At 38.3% G+C, this 17,641-nt stretch overlaps 1 protein-coding gene across 2 annotated transcripts in view; it reads right to left on the bottom strand.

The window, feature by feature from the left end:
* Positions 1-2,993: 2,993 nt before the first annotated feature.
* LOC114050164 (TBC1 domain family member 7) overlaps positions 2,994-17,641 on the bottom strand; it is a 30,293-nt gene continuing 15,645 nt past the window's right edge. For both annotated transcript variants that reach the window (XM_027871886.1, XM_027871815.1), the window contains exons 5-8: positions 15,204-15,341; positions 10,913-11,058; positions 6,159-6,288; positions 2,994-3,252 (exon numbers count right to left, since the gene is read on the bottom strand). In XM_027871886.1, the coding sequence (XP_027727687.1) occupies positions 3,166-3,252; positions 6,159-6,288; positions 10,913-11,058; positions 15,204-15,341 (501 nt within the window). In that variant the 3' untranslated portion in view covers positions 2,994-3,165. The remainder of the gene's footprint in view (positions 3,253-6,158; positions 6,289-10,912; positions 11,059-15,203; positions 15,342-17,641) is intronic.

Genomic DNA, 17,641 nt, shown 5'->3' with positions numbered 1-17,641 from the left:
GTTTATGGGCTCCTATGAATCCTTTATGTTGTTTTTTAATTTTCTGTGAGGCTGTCCTGTACCTGACATATGCATTGCTACTTTGAGTGCCTGAAGAAGACCTGGAAACCTAAACACAAATTAAACACAAGTTATATTTTCCTAGACTAGACTCTGGGAGGGGATAAAATGAGATCTCTTAGGGCTGAGCCCAAGATTGAGTCTAGTCTATATAAGCCTGAGGTAGGGAGGCCATTTGGGGTCATGAGTTACACACTTAAAGAGATTTTTCTGCAATCAGCAACTTGTTTTGTTTTAACAAATATAAAACTCTGACATATGATAATGTTCAGAAAGAACAGCTGTTTTGATACACTCTGTTCCTCTGTGTCATCTTTCTGAGCAGTCATTTGCATACCATGGTAGAGTAAAATACACAGGAGAATTATGATAAATCTAGTTTGTATTCTTTTTGAAATTCATTTCTTCTTTTCTTTTTTTTTTTGGTTGGCTTGTTGTCTTGTGTTCTCAAAGAGGCCAAAATGATATCACTGTGATATCACTGTATTGGAGTCAAAGTACAGTGTGTCCAACTGTGATTAATCAGACCGATATAAACTCAAAAGGCTCTACCACACATTGGGCACAAATAGTTCATATTTTTTTTTTTTGATAGAAACAATTCAACTATCCAGCCTACCACATATCTGAGAGCTGGCTTGATATCTCTCTATGCTATGATCTTTTATGCCAAGTCTTTTATACTCAAGGACAGCTATGTGACGCAGTGGATAGAGTACTGGGTCGACTGAGTAGAGGGTGGATTAAAGTGGGACGCTCAAGAAGACCTGAATTCAAATCCTGTCTCAGACACTTACTAGCTATGTGACCCTGGGCAGTCATTTAATCTCCGTCTGCCCCAGTTTCCTCAACTATAAAATGAGGATTATAACAACACCTATCTCCCAGGGCTGTTGTGAGAATCAAACGACATAGAATTTGTAAGTGCTTAGCACAGTGGCATCTAGTAGGTACTTGATAACGCTTGTTCCTTCTCTCTCCCCCTCCCCCATCCCAAGTCTGAAGAGGAAAAGGCACATTTTCATTCAACTCAGTATCATGCTCTGGGCAACCTATTCAATGCACAGCTGTCACCACAGGTACAAGGCAACTGAGGGGTTATTAACCTTAATTTGCTTTCTTTCATTCTCAGTACATGCTGTTACATCCCAGGGCATTTAGTTATCTATCAATAGAAAGTCTCAAACTGGACAAACACCAGGTAGGTGGCTTAGTAGATAGAGCATTAGACTTGGAATCAGGAAGTCCTAAATTTAAATCTGGCCAAGTGACCCTGAAAAAAATCACTAAACTTCTTTCAGCCCCAGGTTCTTTATCTGTAAAATGGGCACAAAAATAGCACCTACCTCCCAGAGTTGTTTTGAAAATAAAATGAGATAGTTGTAAAATGCTTTGCAAATCATAAAATTCTATATAAATGCTAGCTATTGTTATTGTTATTGTTGTGTGGGTTACATATTCTCTCCAACAAAGTGAATTTAGATAGAGTTAATTTGGTAAATGTTTCATTCTGCAACTGAGTGGAAAAAAATGTAAATATCTTTTAAAAAAAAAGTATCTTTAGCAAGCTGAAACTTACAGAGAGTCAGCTCCTTCACCGACAAGTACTATACCAACAAAGAGCCAAATTCTGAAGCTTTAATAAAAGGAAGTGGCTCTCCCTTCCTGAAATAGACCTTAGAAAGTAACTAGCTTGATGCTAATCAGAGTGGCAAGAGAAGTTTCGTTCCTGCCTTGCTTATTAATGCATTCATTCTGACTGGGCTGCATTTCCTAGCAGCCCTTAAAAAACACTCCTACAACTATGCCCAAAGGGCTATAAGATTGTGCATACCCTTTGATCCAGCAATACCACTTCTAGGTCTGTATCCCAAAGAGATCATATAAAAAAGGGAAAAGGACTAACATGTACAAAAATATTTATAGCAGCTCTTTTTGTGGTGGCAAAGAATTGGAATTAGGGACAGCTAGGCAGGGCACATGATAGAGCACTGGCCCTGGAGTCAGGAGGACCTGAGTTCAAATCCCACCTCAGACCAGACACTTGACACTTACTAGCTGTGTAACCCTCGGCAAGGCACTTAACCTCAATTGCCTTGCCAAAAAAAAAAAAATTGGAAATTGAAGGGATGCCCATCAATTGGGGAATGGCTGAACAAGTTGTGGTATATACTATTATGCTATAAGAAATGATGAATAGGTGGATTTCAGAAAAATCTGGAAAGACTTACATGAACTGATGCTGAGTGAAGTGAGCAGAACCAGGAGGTACATAGTAACAACAATATTGTGCGATGACCAACTTTGACAGACTTAGCTCTTCTCAGCAATACAATGATCTAAGACAATTCCAAAAGACTCATGATAGAAAATGCTGTCCACATCCAGAGAAAGAACAAAGAGTCTGAATGTAGATCAAAGCATACTATTTTTTCTTTTTTTTCTTTCTGGTGGTTTTCCCCTTTTGTTCTGTTTCTTCTTTCATAACATGATTAATGTGGAAACATGTTTAATATGATTGTACATGTAATAGCCTATATCAAATTGTTTGCTGTCTTGGAGAGGGGAGAAGGGAGGGAGGGAGGAAGAAAAAAAAATTTGGAAGTCAAAATTTTATAAAAGTGATTGTTGAAAACTATCTTTACATGTAATTGGAAAAAATAAAATATTATTAAGTAGGAAAAAAATACTCTTCCAACACTGAGTTTTGTCATGTTGCCCCTAGTGAAAGGTAAGCTCCTTGAGGGTAAGAACTATGTCCTTCTTCACCCTTTATTCCCAGTACCTAGCACAGTGCAACTGCAAATCCTAGGCACTTAATAAATGTTTGCCAGAGGGAAGTGAATCTGTACCTGAACTCCCCAAAAGCACCCTGATTCATATCACAGAAATAGCAGGTGTTCTAATTAAATAGTTTTATTGAAAAAATATTTACATTTTCAACATTAGAACATAAAAACAAAAACAAAAACAAAAATTGAAAACAAATTCCAATGCATTTTTAGTCAGCTCAGGAGAATGTTTACAGTGATCTGTAGTCAGCCTCTGAAAAGCACACATTCAGTCAGAGTACACCAGGTCAATGTTTAAAAGGTGGGGAAAGGCTCACATGGAATGCACTGGAGTCCCGCAGTGTTTATGCCACAGGTCGATGGCTTTGCTCACAATTGCATCTGAACTGTCCTGAGGGATCTGTGAAACAGCAGAAAGAAAAAAAAAGGGTATGGAAATCTGTACTTTTGTAATCACAGTATAGACTATGAAAACATCCCATTTGCTGTGGTATGGAAAGTTCTTTCCGACAGTCTTTTAATAACCACCCAAGGGGGAGATAAAGGAAGTAGGATCAAAAACAATGGTCCAAGAAATGTCCCCATGCAAAAAGGGGAACAGCTCCCAGATCCCTGTGAATCCCCTTTTGCTACTCCATCTAACTAGAGGGGATTCTGAACAACAGAGAGAAGGAATATTGTGTGTTTATTTGGGAATCAGTAGTTTCTAGCTGACATTGGCTTTTGCTCATTAATAAACTGGAAACAGTAAAGGATCTGAATGATCCCCCCAGACTCTATTTAACCTCCAAGGATTCCTGTTCCATTAACAGAAATTATTTGTGCCAAGTTACCTCAAGTTGTAAGCAAAGATTGCACTAGGCAGACAGTCCCATTTTGCATGCCCCCAAATCCATGACTGCATGTTGTTCAGGACATCACCTCCAAAGGACGCTGTGTATAATCCGATTCTAAGACATAGACCAATTTTATACCAAGTTCCTTTGGGGGAAGAGTGGGGAAATCGAGGAAGAATCACAGAATGTCAGAGTTGGAAACTTCCTCAGATGCCATCTGGTCCCAATCACACCTGGGAATCCCCTCTAAACATCCTCAAGAACGAACAATCCAGTATTTAACTGAAGGCCTCTAGAGCAGGGATCTTAACCTGGGGTCTGTAAACTTATTAGTTTTTTTTTTCTAAATTTTGTTTACTATTAAAATATAATTGGTTTCCATGGTAATTCTATATATTTTATCTCATGCATTTAAAACACTATTCTGAGAGGGCTACACAGGCTTCGTTATACTGCCAAAAGGGTGTCCATGACACAAAAATGGTTAAGAACTCCTACTCTAGATAGAGTGAAGGGGGAGCCCACGGCTTCCTAAGGCAGTCCATTCCATTTGGGGACAGTTCTTATGGTCAGGAAGTTTTTCCTTACCTGGAAGTGAAATCTGCATCTTTACAATTTTCAACCACTGATCCTAATTCGGCCTTTTCAGTCAAAGCAAAATAAATCTAATCATCTTCTATTATAGCCCTTCAAATACTTGACAACAGCTAGTGTGACCTCCACAAATCACCTCCTCTCCAAGCTAAACATCTCTAGTTCATTCAACTGATACTCCAATAGCATGATCCATGTGCCCTTCACTATCCAGGAAGGAGGCTTACAGTCCTTCCTAAAAAGGGATACCTAGAGCTAAACATTATACTCCAGTGGGGGTCTGCCTAGGGCGGAATATAGCGAAACTATTACTTCCTTCTTTCAACCCTATGCCTCTCTTAACATACCTGAAGACCAAATTAGGGTTTTTGTTTTCTTTTTTGGGGGGATTTTTTGGTTGCCCTATGTTGGGGGCAGCTGTGGCACAGTAGATAGAGCACTGGGCCTGGAGTCAGGAGGACTCATCTTCCTGAGTTCAAATCTGGCCTCAGATACTTACTAGCTGTGTGACCCTGGGCAAGTCAATCCCCTTAATAAAAGAATTTGTTCTATAAAACTTGAACTCAGTCAAAAGGCTGCACCCAAGAACCTAGAAAGCCATGTGACCTCGAGACCACAGCTTCCCCCTCCCTGTAACCTGGATCCTTGCAAAGCTGCTTTTTTTTCTTTTTGAGCATTAGGAAATTTTATTTTATTTTACTTAATATGTTTTGACGCTTTTTTTTTTAACCCAAGAAGAGGAGTTTACATTGACACAAATATATCAAGCATCTGTGATTCCCTTAGGTGGGTAGGATTTCTATCCATCAAAGCAAAGGCATTGTTGATCGGAAAGTGATTTGCCCACGATTGCACAGCTAATAAATATTGGGGGCCAGATTTGAGCCAGCATCTGAATGACTGCAAGTTCAGCCCTCTATTCATCCCTACTCTAATGGCCAAGACTTTGCATTTATCTTTTATCATATTTTATCTCATTAGATTCATCCCAATGCTCTGGCTTGTCAAGACTGTATTAGATCCTCACTCTGTCATTTAACATGTTAGCTATCTCTCTCATCTTTGTGACATCTGCAAATTTGATTAAAAATGTGATCAACGCCTTCTTCTAATACTTGATACAAACATTAAACAGCACGGGGACAAGAATAGGGCCCTAGGACAACACACTCACGATCCTTTACAAAACCAATAGTGGTCCATTAAGCTAGTACTGTACTCTGGGACTGGTCATTCAGCCAACTTCAAATACACCTCACTGCAGTGTCGTCGAGCCCACCTCCTGCCATCTTGTTCACAAGGATAGCATGAAAAACTGTCATCTGCCTGCTAAAATCCAGATTAATAATATCTATAGCCTTCTTCTTGACTAGATGCTTTATTATCCAACAAATACTATAATTTATTATTGGGAGTAATAGTTTGCGTACTGGCAGAATCTGGTTAGGTAGAGTATGTACTTTGTTTTGTTGGTCAAAATAAAACAAATGCCTCTATAGAACAAAAGGTTTGGATCAGAATATCTCTAAGGCCCCTTCTAGCTCTCTATCTTTTGTCATTCAGTCTTGTCCAACTCTTGTGACCCCATGGGCCATAGCACACCAATACTGTCTATCTATGGGGTTTTCTTGGGAAAGATACTGGAACGGTTTGCCATTTCCTTCTGCAGTGGATTAAGGCAAACAGAGGTTACGTGACTTGCCCAGGGTCACACAGCTAATAAGTATCTGAGGCCAAATTTGAACTTGGGTCTTCCTGAGCCCAAGCCTAGTGCTCTATTCTCTGAGCCACTTAGCTGTCTCCAGCTCTCTATCTATGCTCCTATAATTCTATGAAATAATTGCTAAATGAGCAAATGAAGATAGAGAACACTTACATTTTCCAAAAACTTTGTGATTTTTTCAGCGTTGTTCAATGCCATTACTTTTATTTTAAAAGTTAACAAAATTTCCACAGCAACGAAAACTAGGATCTTGCAGGAACCACTTATAACTTTGTCCCAAACTCTACAAAAACAAAATATTTAATTAAGTGATACTGCTGAATTTTAAGTTATTGAAATTCCCTCAAAATCCAAAATTATTCCTTGTTTTAACTATTAATTTTGCCAGAGAATCATCATTAAATTTCAAAATTGACATTCATGAAACATTTCAAATTCAACTGAATTTACCTTAGATATGATTAGAAATCGGAAGGCAAAGAAGAAAAACACCATCTAGATATGCCAGTCTACAATAAATCTAGTAAAAATCTCATCTCTACTGTTCCCTTTCAAATTGGAGATTTGTCTTCCCCCAGTTCTTTGCAAAAGTGGAGGACTATAAGGGTAGTACATTATACATGTCAGAATTTTTTTCCATATATCAGTTAGTTTTATAAAACAGGTTTTCCCCCTCTTTTTTATTCTTTGTTATAAAGTATGGTTCTCTGTAACAGAGAAGGAAGAGGGATATATGGAGAAATATAGGTGATGCAAAAACAAAAGATAATAATAAAATTTATTTTTTTAAATGTAATTAATTCAAAACAAAAGAAACTGGTGCCTAAGTTTATGCTATGAAAGGAAATAAAGAGGCCATATCCTTTGACCCAGAGATTTCATTGCTAAATATATATCCCAAAGAGCTCAATTATAGAAAGTTCCCATATAAACCAAAATATTCATAGCAACCTATTCTGTAGGGCAGAGAACAGGGAATAAAGCAGATGCTCAATTGAAGAATGGCTAAACAAGTGGTACATGAATATAGTGGAATATTACTGAGCCATAAGAAATGAAGCATGTGATGGATACAGAGAAGCACTGGAAGACTTACATGGACTGATAAATGGTGAAATAAGCAGAACCAACAAAACAATATACACAATGTCTACAATAAGGTAAATGGAAGAAAAACACTACCCGTGTGATTATAATGACTCAGCCTGGCCTTGGAGAAGAATTTAGAAAACAAAAACACACTTCCCTCCTTTCTTCGTAGAAATGGAGGACAATAGGTGTGAAACACTACGCACACCATCCAATGTTGTTGATGTGTGGGTTAATTTTGCTGAACTGATTTTTAGAAAATCTTTCTTTTTTGATTCTTTGCTATTTAAGATAGATCATTGGGTAGGGGAAGGGATGCATTCAGAAATTAGGGTATTGTAAAAACAAAAGATAACAATAAAAATTAGATTTATAGTTCAATACACATTGATTGACTGGTATGTTGTTTGGAAGTGCATCCTCATGTTCAGTTCATTTTCTTTATAAACCAGCTCATAGTGATACTGCAGTGAAGTGACATGTCTCTAAATCTATTCTCAGAACTGAGCTCCACTACATTCGTGAGTAAGAAAAGTAGCTCTTCTATGTAAATCCTCAGAAATTATGTCTATTATGAGTTTTGTGATTTGTTGGTCAGTTATTTCAGTCGTGTCCAACTCTTCATGACCCCATTTGGGGTTTTCTTGGCAAAGATACTGGAGTGATTTACCATTTCCTTCTCCAGCTCTTTTTATAGATGAGGAAACTAAGGCAAACAGGGTTAAGTGACTTGTCCAGGGTCATACAGCTATTAAGCGTCTGAGGCCAGATTTGAACTCATGAAGACGAGTCTGCCTGTCTTCAGGCCCAGCACTGTGCCACCTGGCTGCCCCTTTATGATGTGAGGGCTCTCAAATAAGAAATCATAATAAATCATGCAATGTTATACTATCTTACTACTAAGCAGAAATAGTACCATTTTATTGTTTGCAAAAAAATGATGTTTTCAAATAATTTTTTTTCCTTAGGAGAAAATTCATACACTATTTGACAGGCAGAAGACTGTGGTTTATCCTCTTCTCATTCATTTGTTCTTTTATTCATTTAATAAACATTTACAAAGTGCCTACTGTGTTCAAGGCACTTTACCAGGTGATAAGGAAAATACCATGAAAAATAAGAAACAGTCCTGTGAGGACCTTGTTCAATCAACCATATGCCTGGCATTTCTGGGCACTGGGGCAACATATACAATGAATGATAATTATTATTGGTAATAATAATTAATAATCAGAATGGCTATATTACTATTTTTAAATTTTATTTATTATTTTATTAATAGCAATATTGATATTAATAATAGTAATGGTTACCATTTATATATTGCTTTAAAGTTTATACAGTGCTTCACATATATTAATCTCCTTTGATGCTCACAACAACCCTAGAAGATAACTGCTGTTATTATCATCCCCTTATTACAGATGAGGGTACTGAAGATGAGAGAGGTGACTTGCCCAGGGTCTCATAGCTAGTTAGGATCTGATGCAGGATTTGAATGGAAGTCTTTGAGTCCAGAGCTCTATCCACAGTGCCACCTAGCGGCCTACAAATGAAACAATCTTCATTCTCACTAGGCTTACATTGTAACAGGGGAGATAACAGATACCTATTAAATATATGCAGAATAAATACAAATAAATAAGAAGTAGTTAAATAAAAGGTAGTACAAGAAGGAAGGCAGGAGTGGTTAGGGAGAAATCAGGGAAGACTTCCGAAGATAGAAGGTGGTACTTAGCTATGGATTAAAAGAAGAAGTTAGGTGATACAGTAAGTAGAGTGCAATGAACCTGGAGTCAGGAAGACCTGTGTTCAAATCTAGCCTCAGACACTTCCCAGCTGCGTGGCCCTAGTCAAGTCATTAAACCCTCTGTTCGCAGATGAGTTTCTTCACCCATAAAATGGGGATCATAACATCTACCTCCCAGGGTTGTTGTGAAGATAAATAAAATATTTGTAAAGCATTTTGCCAATCTTAAAATGTTAATGTAAATTCTGGCTATTATTATTATTATTATTATTATTAACATCAACATCATCAAGAGGTGATGAGACTGTGCATTCCAGGCATGGGGCACAATCACAGCAAAGGCAAAGAGATGAGAGACGGAGTATTGTATGAGGAACAGAGAGAAGGTTCTTTGAGCTGCTTCCCAGAGTGTGGGATGCGGAGCAAGGTCCAATGAGACTGGAAAAGTGGGCTGGGGCAAGGCTGCGAAGGGCTTTAAAAGCTAAGAGTTTATATTTGATCTTAAAGGCAATAGAAAACCACAGGAGTTTATTGAGGAAGGAAATGACATGATCAAATGTGCACGTAGGAAAAATCAACTTGGGATTTCTCACTATCTCTCCCCCCTCCCCCCCATATCCAAGCTATTGCCAAGACCTGTCGATTTCAACTTTGCAATCTCTCTCCAATATGCCCTGCCCCCTCTCTCCTGACCCAGCCACCGCCGTGGCACAGCCTCTCGTCACCTCAAGCCTTGATTACTGCCATAGCCTGCTAGTGGCTCTGCCTGCCTCAAGCCTCTCCCCACTCCAATCCATCCTCCATACAGCCACCAAAGTGATTTTTCTAAAACACAGGTCTGATCCTGTCAACCCCCTACTCAATAAACTCTAGTGGTTTCCTCTTACTTCCAAGATCAAATACAAAGTCCTCTGTTTGGCATTCAGAGACCTTCATAACCTCGCACCCGCACCCCTCCATACACACACACACACACACATACACCCCTTTCCAATCTTCTTACACCTTATTCCCCAAGAGGTACTCTTTGATCCAGTGACCCTGGCCTCCTGGCTTTACCACAAACAAGACACTCCACCTCTCAGCCTGGGCATTCTCTCTGCCTGTCCCCCAGACCTGGAATGCTCTCCCTCCTCTGCTCTGACTCTGACCTCTATGTCTTCCTTTAAGTCCCAACTAAAACCTCATTTTGTACAGGAAGCCTTCTCCAACCCCTCTTAATTCTCATGCCTCCCCAATGTTAATTATTTCCTATTTATCCTGTATATAGCTTGCTTTGTATACATTTGTTTGCATGTTGTCTCTTTCATCAAATTGTAAGCTTCCTGAGGGCAGGGACTATTTTTTGCCTCTTTTTGTATCCCCAGCTCTTAGCACAGTGTCTGGCACATAGTAGGCATTTATTAAATGTTTATTGATTGATAAATCCCACCTTCTACAAGAAGCCTTCCCCAACCCTCCTTAAGTAGAGCACCTTTCCTCTGTCAGTTCTTTTCTTATCTATCCTGCATATAGCTTGCTTTCCATATATTTGTTTGTATGTTGTCTCCTCCATTAGATTGTAAGCTCCTTAAGGGCGGGGACTATTATTTTCTTCTTTTTGTATCCCCAGTGCTTAGTACAATGCCTGACACATAGTAAATGATTATTAAATGTTTATTGAATGACGAATGTTGATTAATTGATTGACTGGAGTAGAAAGAGACTAAGGCAGGGAGACCAATTAGCAGGACATGTTGCAATTTCCAGATGAGAGGTGATGAGGCCCTGAGTAGAGAGAAGGGGTCAGATGCAAGAGAAATATTGTGGAGACAGAACTGGCAAGATTTGGTAACTGACTGAGTATATGTGTGAGGAAGAGTGAGGAGTTGAGGATGATACTGGTTATGAGCTGAGGAAACTGAAAGAAACCTTTGCCAGAAAGAGAACTCCAGATGTGAGAAGGGCTTGAGAGGAGAGATAAAGAGTTCTGCTTTGGACGTGTTGAGTTTGAGATGCCTAATACAAGCTAGCAACACTGATCAACGGTAGAACCCAAGCCTTCAAGACCTTCAAAAGAAATACTTGCCTCTGTAAACTGGATTCAGGTAAACAACCTGCAAAGCACTTCTGGAACCACAGATCATAAGGCAGTTTGGTTACCACAGAACATGTCTTCATATGATTCAGGAGACGACTATCTTCAAGATTCAAGTACTGTTCAAAAGCCTTTGGCTAAAGGAGACAGAAAGAGATGGGAGAAATTTCCAATCATATAAAATACATCAGCTGATATGCAGGACATGTTGAAAATCTTCTAAGTGTTAAATAAAAGCAAGTGCTACAAATAGCTAAAAATCTAATATTATACACATCTAGACCTGGGCAGACACAGTCCCCTCAAGCAAAAATCTATCAGTCAGACTAACCTGATTCAGCAGTCCTTTTTTTAAGCTCTAAGACTCAAGTCTAGAGGAAGGATATAAAAAGTACAGAAGAAGAAACAAGAGAGAAAAAGATAAGAAATGGGACATGAGAAGGGAGGTTCAGGAAAACTGGAAAAGAAGAGAGAAACACATGCGGCTGGAAGGATCCTTTTTTAGCCTCAGAATCATCATCTATAAGGTGAGATTGTTGGACCAGGAGACCTCTGAAGTCCTTTCAGCTCTAAATCTATAATCCTAAAATCCTACTGGTTCAAGACCTCGAGTCACTGGTGACCTAGGTCCTTGTTCCAGTTCAGATAGCACATAGCTGTGTGACTTTGTACAAATCACTTAACCTCTCAGTTTCCCAATCTACAAAATGACAGATCTACTAAGTTATGTGATCATGGGTAAGTCATTTTATCCTTCTGAGATTCAGTTCCCTCATTGATACAATGGGGCTAGATTTTTGTCCTCATAAATTCTGTCCTCATATATCATGATAAAATGAGACTAAAATATGTAGAGTGCTTCGTAGACCTTAAAATGCTCTATAATTCCATGACCTTAATTTGTGTTTCTTAGTTATAATTAGTGCAAAGAAAACCACCAAAGGTTAGCAGAAGTCTGCAAGACTTGGAGGAGAGAATTTTTTAAGTGCTGTTACAGTTATGACAACAACAAATTAAGATGCATTTAAAAAAAAAAGATATTAAATCAGCACCTTGGAAACATCAAAATTTACATATTTTAATATTCTAGTTTGGTCAATCAATGGAGAGTTGTTCCAAGACTATATTTACTATGGTCTCAATGATGTCTCCCACGTTTTCAAAGCTTTCCTGAGTTTGGGCACAGGTCGCTGAGACTTCCACTAAGTCAACTAAGGCCTTAGTTGACAGTTTCCTGAGGGGCCGCAAGCAAAATTTCATCACCGAGTTCTGGTGATGAGCACGGCCTTTGAGAACCAAAGGTCAAATCCACATCACTTCAAAGCAGTAGAGTACAATTCTAGCATAGGTTTTCAATGTCATATGTCATATGGAAGAAGGAATGAGTAGAATTTAAGAAAATAATAATAGCTGATGCTTACCAAGCACTTTAAAGTTTTCAGTGTGCTTTACAAACATTATTCTACTTAAGCCTGATATATCCATTAGGTACATAAATATGTATATTAACAGTAGCAATAATAATAATAATAATAATTAATAATAATACGGCAGCGTTTATATAGCATTTCAAGGTCTACAATGTACTTTACATATTTTAATCTCATTTTGTCATAAATATTTGAGGACAAAATTTATGAGGACAAAAATCTAGCCTTGTTTTATTAAGGAGGAAACTGAGACTCAGAGGGATAAAATGACTTATCTATGATCACATAACTACTAAGTATCAGAAGTAAAATTTTAATCTAGAATTTCCTGCCTCAAGATCTCTATCCACTATGCCATATCATCAATGAATGGGTTGGGGGCAAGAAAGGAAAAAGGGAAGGGGAAAGACAGGAAATAGTTTTAGTTGCACAGTGGACTATAATTTAGGTTAACTTTTGACTTGTCTCTTGCCTACTTTACTATTTATCTTGTGTTATATATATTTGTGCACATGTTGCCTTCCCTAGTAGAACGTAAATAGAACTTTCATCCGTCTTTGTATTCCCCCTCCATACTCAGCCTAGTACCATGGACAATGATGCTGACCTAATGTTTATTGAATATAACTAGAAACAAGTCAATAAGCTTGCTTATAAAAACCTTTTTTTTATCATGAAAATCTTTAAGGACTTAGCATAGCTATGCCGAAAGGAAGGCAACCCCCTGACCATTATATAAGTCTAAGATGGGATAGATCAAGGGTTAAGAACCCTTTTTGTTTCACAGAACCCTTTGGCAATGTGGTAAAGACTGTAGGCCCCTTCTCAGAACAATAAATGCATAAATACAAAAATATAGAAAATAAAATACATAGGATTTCAAAGGAAACTAGTTATATTGAAGTAAAATTACCAAACTATGGAGGGAAAAATTTCACAGATCCCCTGAGATTACCTATGAAATTCTTTTGTGCCTTATAATTTTATGCAATTTTGGCAAAGTCCTTTTGTATATGGTAGTGAGTTCATCTGTGAGAAAACAAGATTTCAGTAAACCTTCTGACGGGAAGAGAAGGTGTTGGTGAGATCTAGTGAATCAGAACATTAAAATATACTTAGAGTGCTCGGGTGTGTGCTGTCCTTTTTCTGATGCCAAAATGTCCTTGTTCTATCCATCATGTACCTATTTCCCTAAGATTTTAGAATGATCTTTGCTTTGTGATTGCAATTTTGTTTGGCAAGGCTTTAAAAATCTGAGAAGATAACAGGATAATGATAACTCTGCATTTGTAAGAGAATGGGTAGGAAAAACCCATATTGTAAGTCTAAAAAGAAAAAGAAAAAGAAAAAGAAGCTCACACTGCTTAACCAAACATAAAAGTTTAAATAAATGAATTTAGGACAAAGACAAATATCAGCACAATCACGGGCTGGCTTTTCTTTATGCTTAGCAAAGATTTTTCTAAAAACCTCATAACCATTTAATTCTACTGATATTGGGTTCCATAGGAAGTTTGAAACCTGTAAAATGCCTCGGACAAAAATGAAATTACCATTGATTACAAGTGCACTACCTTTCTGATGACACAATTTTCTCTGTTCTTCCTTTAAAAGTGCTGACTATACCATTATTTCGACTTCAAGAATCTAAAAGAATAAGCATCTCAAATGTGGTTGCCCCAGCAACCTGGTGTTTCACCTTGAGTTAACAGTGAACTGTCCAAAGTCACTGGATTACACAGGAAGAGTAGCTAAGGAAGCCTTGGCAAATTCTGGAGATTATAATTGAGTTAAGAAATAAGAATTACCTCACAGTAATACTTAATAAAGTTTTATTTTAATCAAATCAATAAATATCCTCATCCTTATTTGTTATCCTTATACATAGTCATCCTTATTCATATATATCCTTATGCACAGTTACCATGCCATGCCTCAAAAGGTGTCAGAATAAATGGAGAAAATGAAAGGAGTAAGAAACAGGAAAAAGAGATGGCAAGATATCATGGTAGAGTGGAAAGAGTAATGGCTCTTGAGTCAGAGGACCTGGGTTCAAATCCTGGTTCTGCCTCTTATTACTTATATCATCCTGAGCAAGTCACTCAACATCTCTGGGTCTCAGTTTACTCAACTGTAAAAACAAGAGGGTTGATTTAGCAGTGGAATGATTTGTTGTTGCTACTGAGTCATGTTCAGTTGTGTCTGACTCTTTGTGACCCAACCTGGGGTTTTGGAACATTGACACTGGAGTGGTTTTCCATTTCATTCTCCAGCTCATTTTACAGATGAGGAACCTGAGGCAAACAGGGTTAAGTGACTTGCCCAGGGTCACACAGCTAGTAACTATCTAAGGCCATATTTGAACTCATGAAGATAGGTCTTCCTGATTCCAAGCCCAGGGCTCTCTCTACTGCACCACCTAGCTGCCTTAATGGAATGACTTAGAAAATCACAAATGAACATTACATATGTTGTATTTTCATTATTTTGTTAAACATTTCCCAGTTACATTTTAATCTGGTTCAGCCTGCACTTGGGTGTTTTTCAGGCCTCGATCTGCCTGGCTCTGGCTTAGATGCCCTCAAAGTCCCTTCCAGCTCTAAACCTAAGATACTATGATATTATGACAAAGAAAAGGCAAAGAACCATTCCTTATCCTAAGCAATATAAAGATAGCAACTCAGCTGTGTGTCTAAGACAAGCCCCCTTCTATAGACACTTGGATGTGGGCCACAAATAAGGTGATTGGGGGAATCACCTCTCACGAGCAGCAGCCCTAAAGGGTCACAGTAGCTCTAGGACACCTGCTAGCCCCAGTGTCCCCCCCCCCAAGATCAAAAAACACTTCTCACCAGCTGGGGTAAGGAATCCCGGAACTTGTTATTTAATTGGTTCACAAAGCATCTGATAAGCCAATAACAGTCAACATTATCTTCAACCATCTCTTCCATAGCTTTGGCAATGGCAAGAAATACTTCATCTTCTGGCTCCTGAAAGAAAAAGAACAAATTCATTTGGGGGTAGAAGGAGGGAGAGAAAATATTTTTCTTTACTAAAACTGTATTTTCTTTAAGTTAACTGATTGGGCCTCTCAAGTGCGTTGACAGTATCCTTTTCCTTGGCATTAAATTTTCATCCCCACTCTCTTCCCTGTCAAGGCCTTTACTTACTGCCTCTAAACCTTCACCACACATACTCTTAACAAGATGAAAACCATCTTTGCAATCGCACTGAAACAGCCCTTTCTAATGTGATGAATGATGGCTTCATTGAAAAATCTAAAAGTCTGTTTTCAGTCCTCATGCTCTTTGACCTTACTGTAGCTGATGATGATGATGATGATGATGATGATGATGACGATAGCTAACATTTATATAGTACTGACTATGTGCTAGGCATTCTGCTAAGCACTTTACAGATACTGTCTCATTTGATCCTCATAACAAATGATATGTGTATATATACACCATGTATGTGTGTATATGCACATTTGTGTTCATGTGTTTATATAAATATGCAGTGTATATGAACATGTGTGAGTGTGTGCAGTTTACCATGTGCATCATGTGTATATGTATACACGTGTATAAGAATACTGTGTTATGTGCATATACATATGTGTGCATAGCTATGGTGTGTGCATTATATATAGATACATGTGTACATATATGTACATGTATATTGTATGTATATACAAATGCATGCATATATGCATGTCTTTGTGTGTGCACATGTGCATTGTGTGTGGGCATGCAAATATGTATGTACATATACACATCATGTATGCATGCATATACACATGAGTGCATGCCTATATGTATGTATGTGCATGTGTATGTACCTGCATGTGGATGTGTATACATGTATGTGTTTTGTGTGCATGTATATGCATGTATGTATATATATGTGTGTGGGCATATATGTGTCTTATATAAATACCTTAATTGAGAGGTAAGACAATTGTATATACATTATTCAATTGCTTAAATCATATAATCTGGTTGTGAGAATTTTAAAAGCAGCAATATTTTAAGAATTATAATTTCTAAGGGAAAAGAGAAACATTCCAAATGTGTTTCTGTTACAGACAATACAGCCGAGCAATGACAGAAACACTTAAAGCTAGGAAGCGCTTGACCTCTTTGGAAATCAAATCACACTGTCATGGCAAAAACAGAAAACTGACCCAAGAAAGGGATATTATTATTCCCATTTCACAGATGAGGAAGGTGAAGTAGACAGAGTTTAAATGGCTTGCTCAGGGTCACACAGTGTCTGAGGCTGCATTTGAACTTGGGCCCAGTGAGAGCATGCACTGCACCACTGAGCTGCCCCAGCAGCAAAAGCCAGATCCCATCAGGTGCTGCTGACAGTACCTTCTGTTCCCTGAACGTCTGTGACAGCTTATACTACGGCATCATGAGTCTCCTAACTCTCTGCCTACTCCTTTTCTGCCTCTTTTGCTGGCTCTTCATCTTCCTCCTGACCCTCAGATATGGAAGTTCCCCCTAAGGATGTGTCTTCAGCCTTCTGTCCAAAAGGAAAAAAAAAATCCATGGCTACTTTACTCTATAGCTGAAAAACTTAACAAACAACATGTCCAACAATTAAAGGATGGTAAGAATAAATCATGGTATATTAACGTAATGCGATAATATGCTGCCACAAAATTTATATGTATAAAGAATACAAGGAAACATGGAAAGACTTGAGGAAGATCAGCAAATAAACAAACAAACCAAAAAAACACTACCACAGGGCAGCTAGGTGGTGCAATGGATAGAGCAGCAGGAGGACCTGAGTTCAAATTTGACCTCAGACACATAATACTCACTAGCTGTGTGACTCTGGGCAAGTCACTTAACCCCAATTGCCTCAAAAAAAAAGCCCAACCCCCAAACAAAACAAAACAGCACCATTAAAAAAAACAAGAGATAACAAAACACAAAGAAATAGCTCTTGAGATGGATTTGAAGGGCACACAAGGCAAACCTATTTTCTGTCTATTTGTTTGTTTGATTACACGATCACAGAATTAGGGCTGGATGAGGGTTGAAATGGCATTTTTCTGGAATGTTGACCCTGACAGAAGAGTGGGAAGATGAAAACTCAACCCTAAGGAAAGGTGTAACTTGAGAGGACCAAATTATTATTAGTTCAGTAGGGATGAGAGGTACATAAAGGTTAGGTGACTTGCCCAATGTCACATCAGTAGTAAATGGAAGAGAGGTGGGATTTGAACCCAGATCCTCTGGCTCTTTAATCCAGGAGTCTTCCCGTAGCTCCACAC

Source organism: Vombatus ursinus, unplaced genomic scaffold, assembly GCF_900497805.2.
Source record: "Vombatus ursinus unplaced genomic scaffold, bare-nosed wombat genome assembly UNPS02000577.1, whole genome shotgun sequence".
In the NCBI taxonomy this organism is placed as follows: Eukaryota; Metazoa; Chordata; class Mammalia; order Diprotodontia; family Vombatidae; genus Vombatus; species Vombatus ursinus.
The sequence above is the reverse complement of the archived record's forward strand: the minus strand, read 5'-3'. Positions and strand labels throughout refer to the sequence as shown.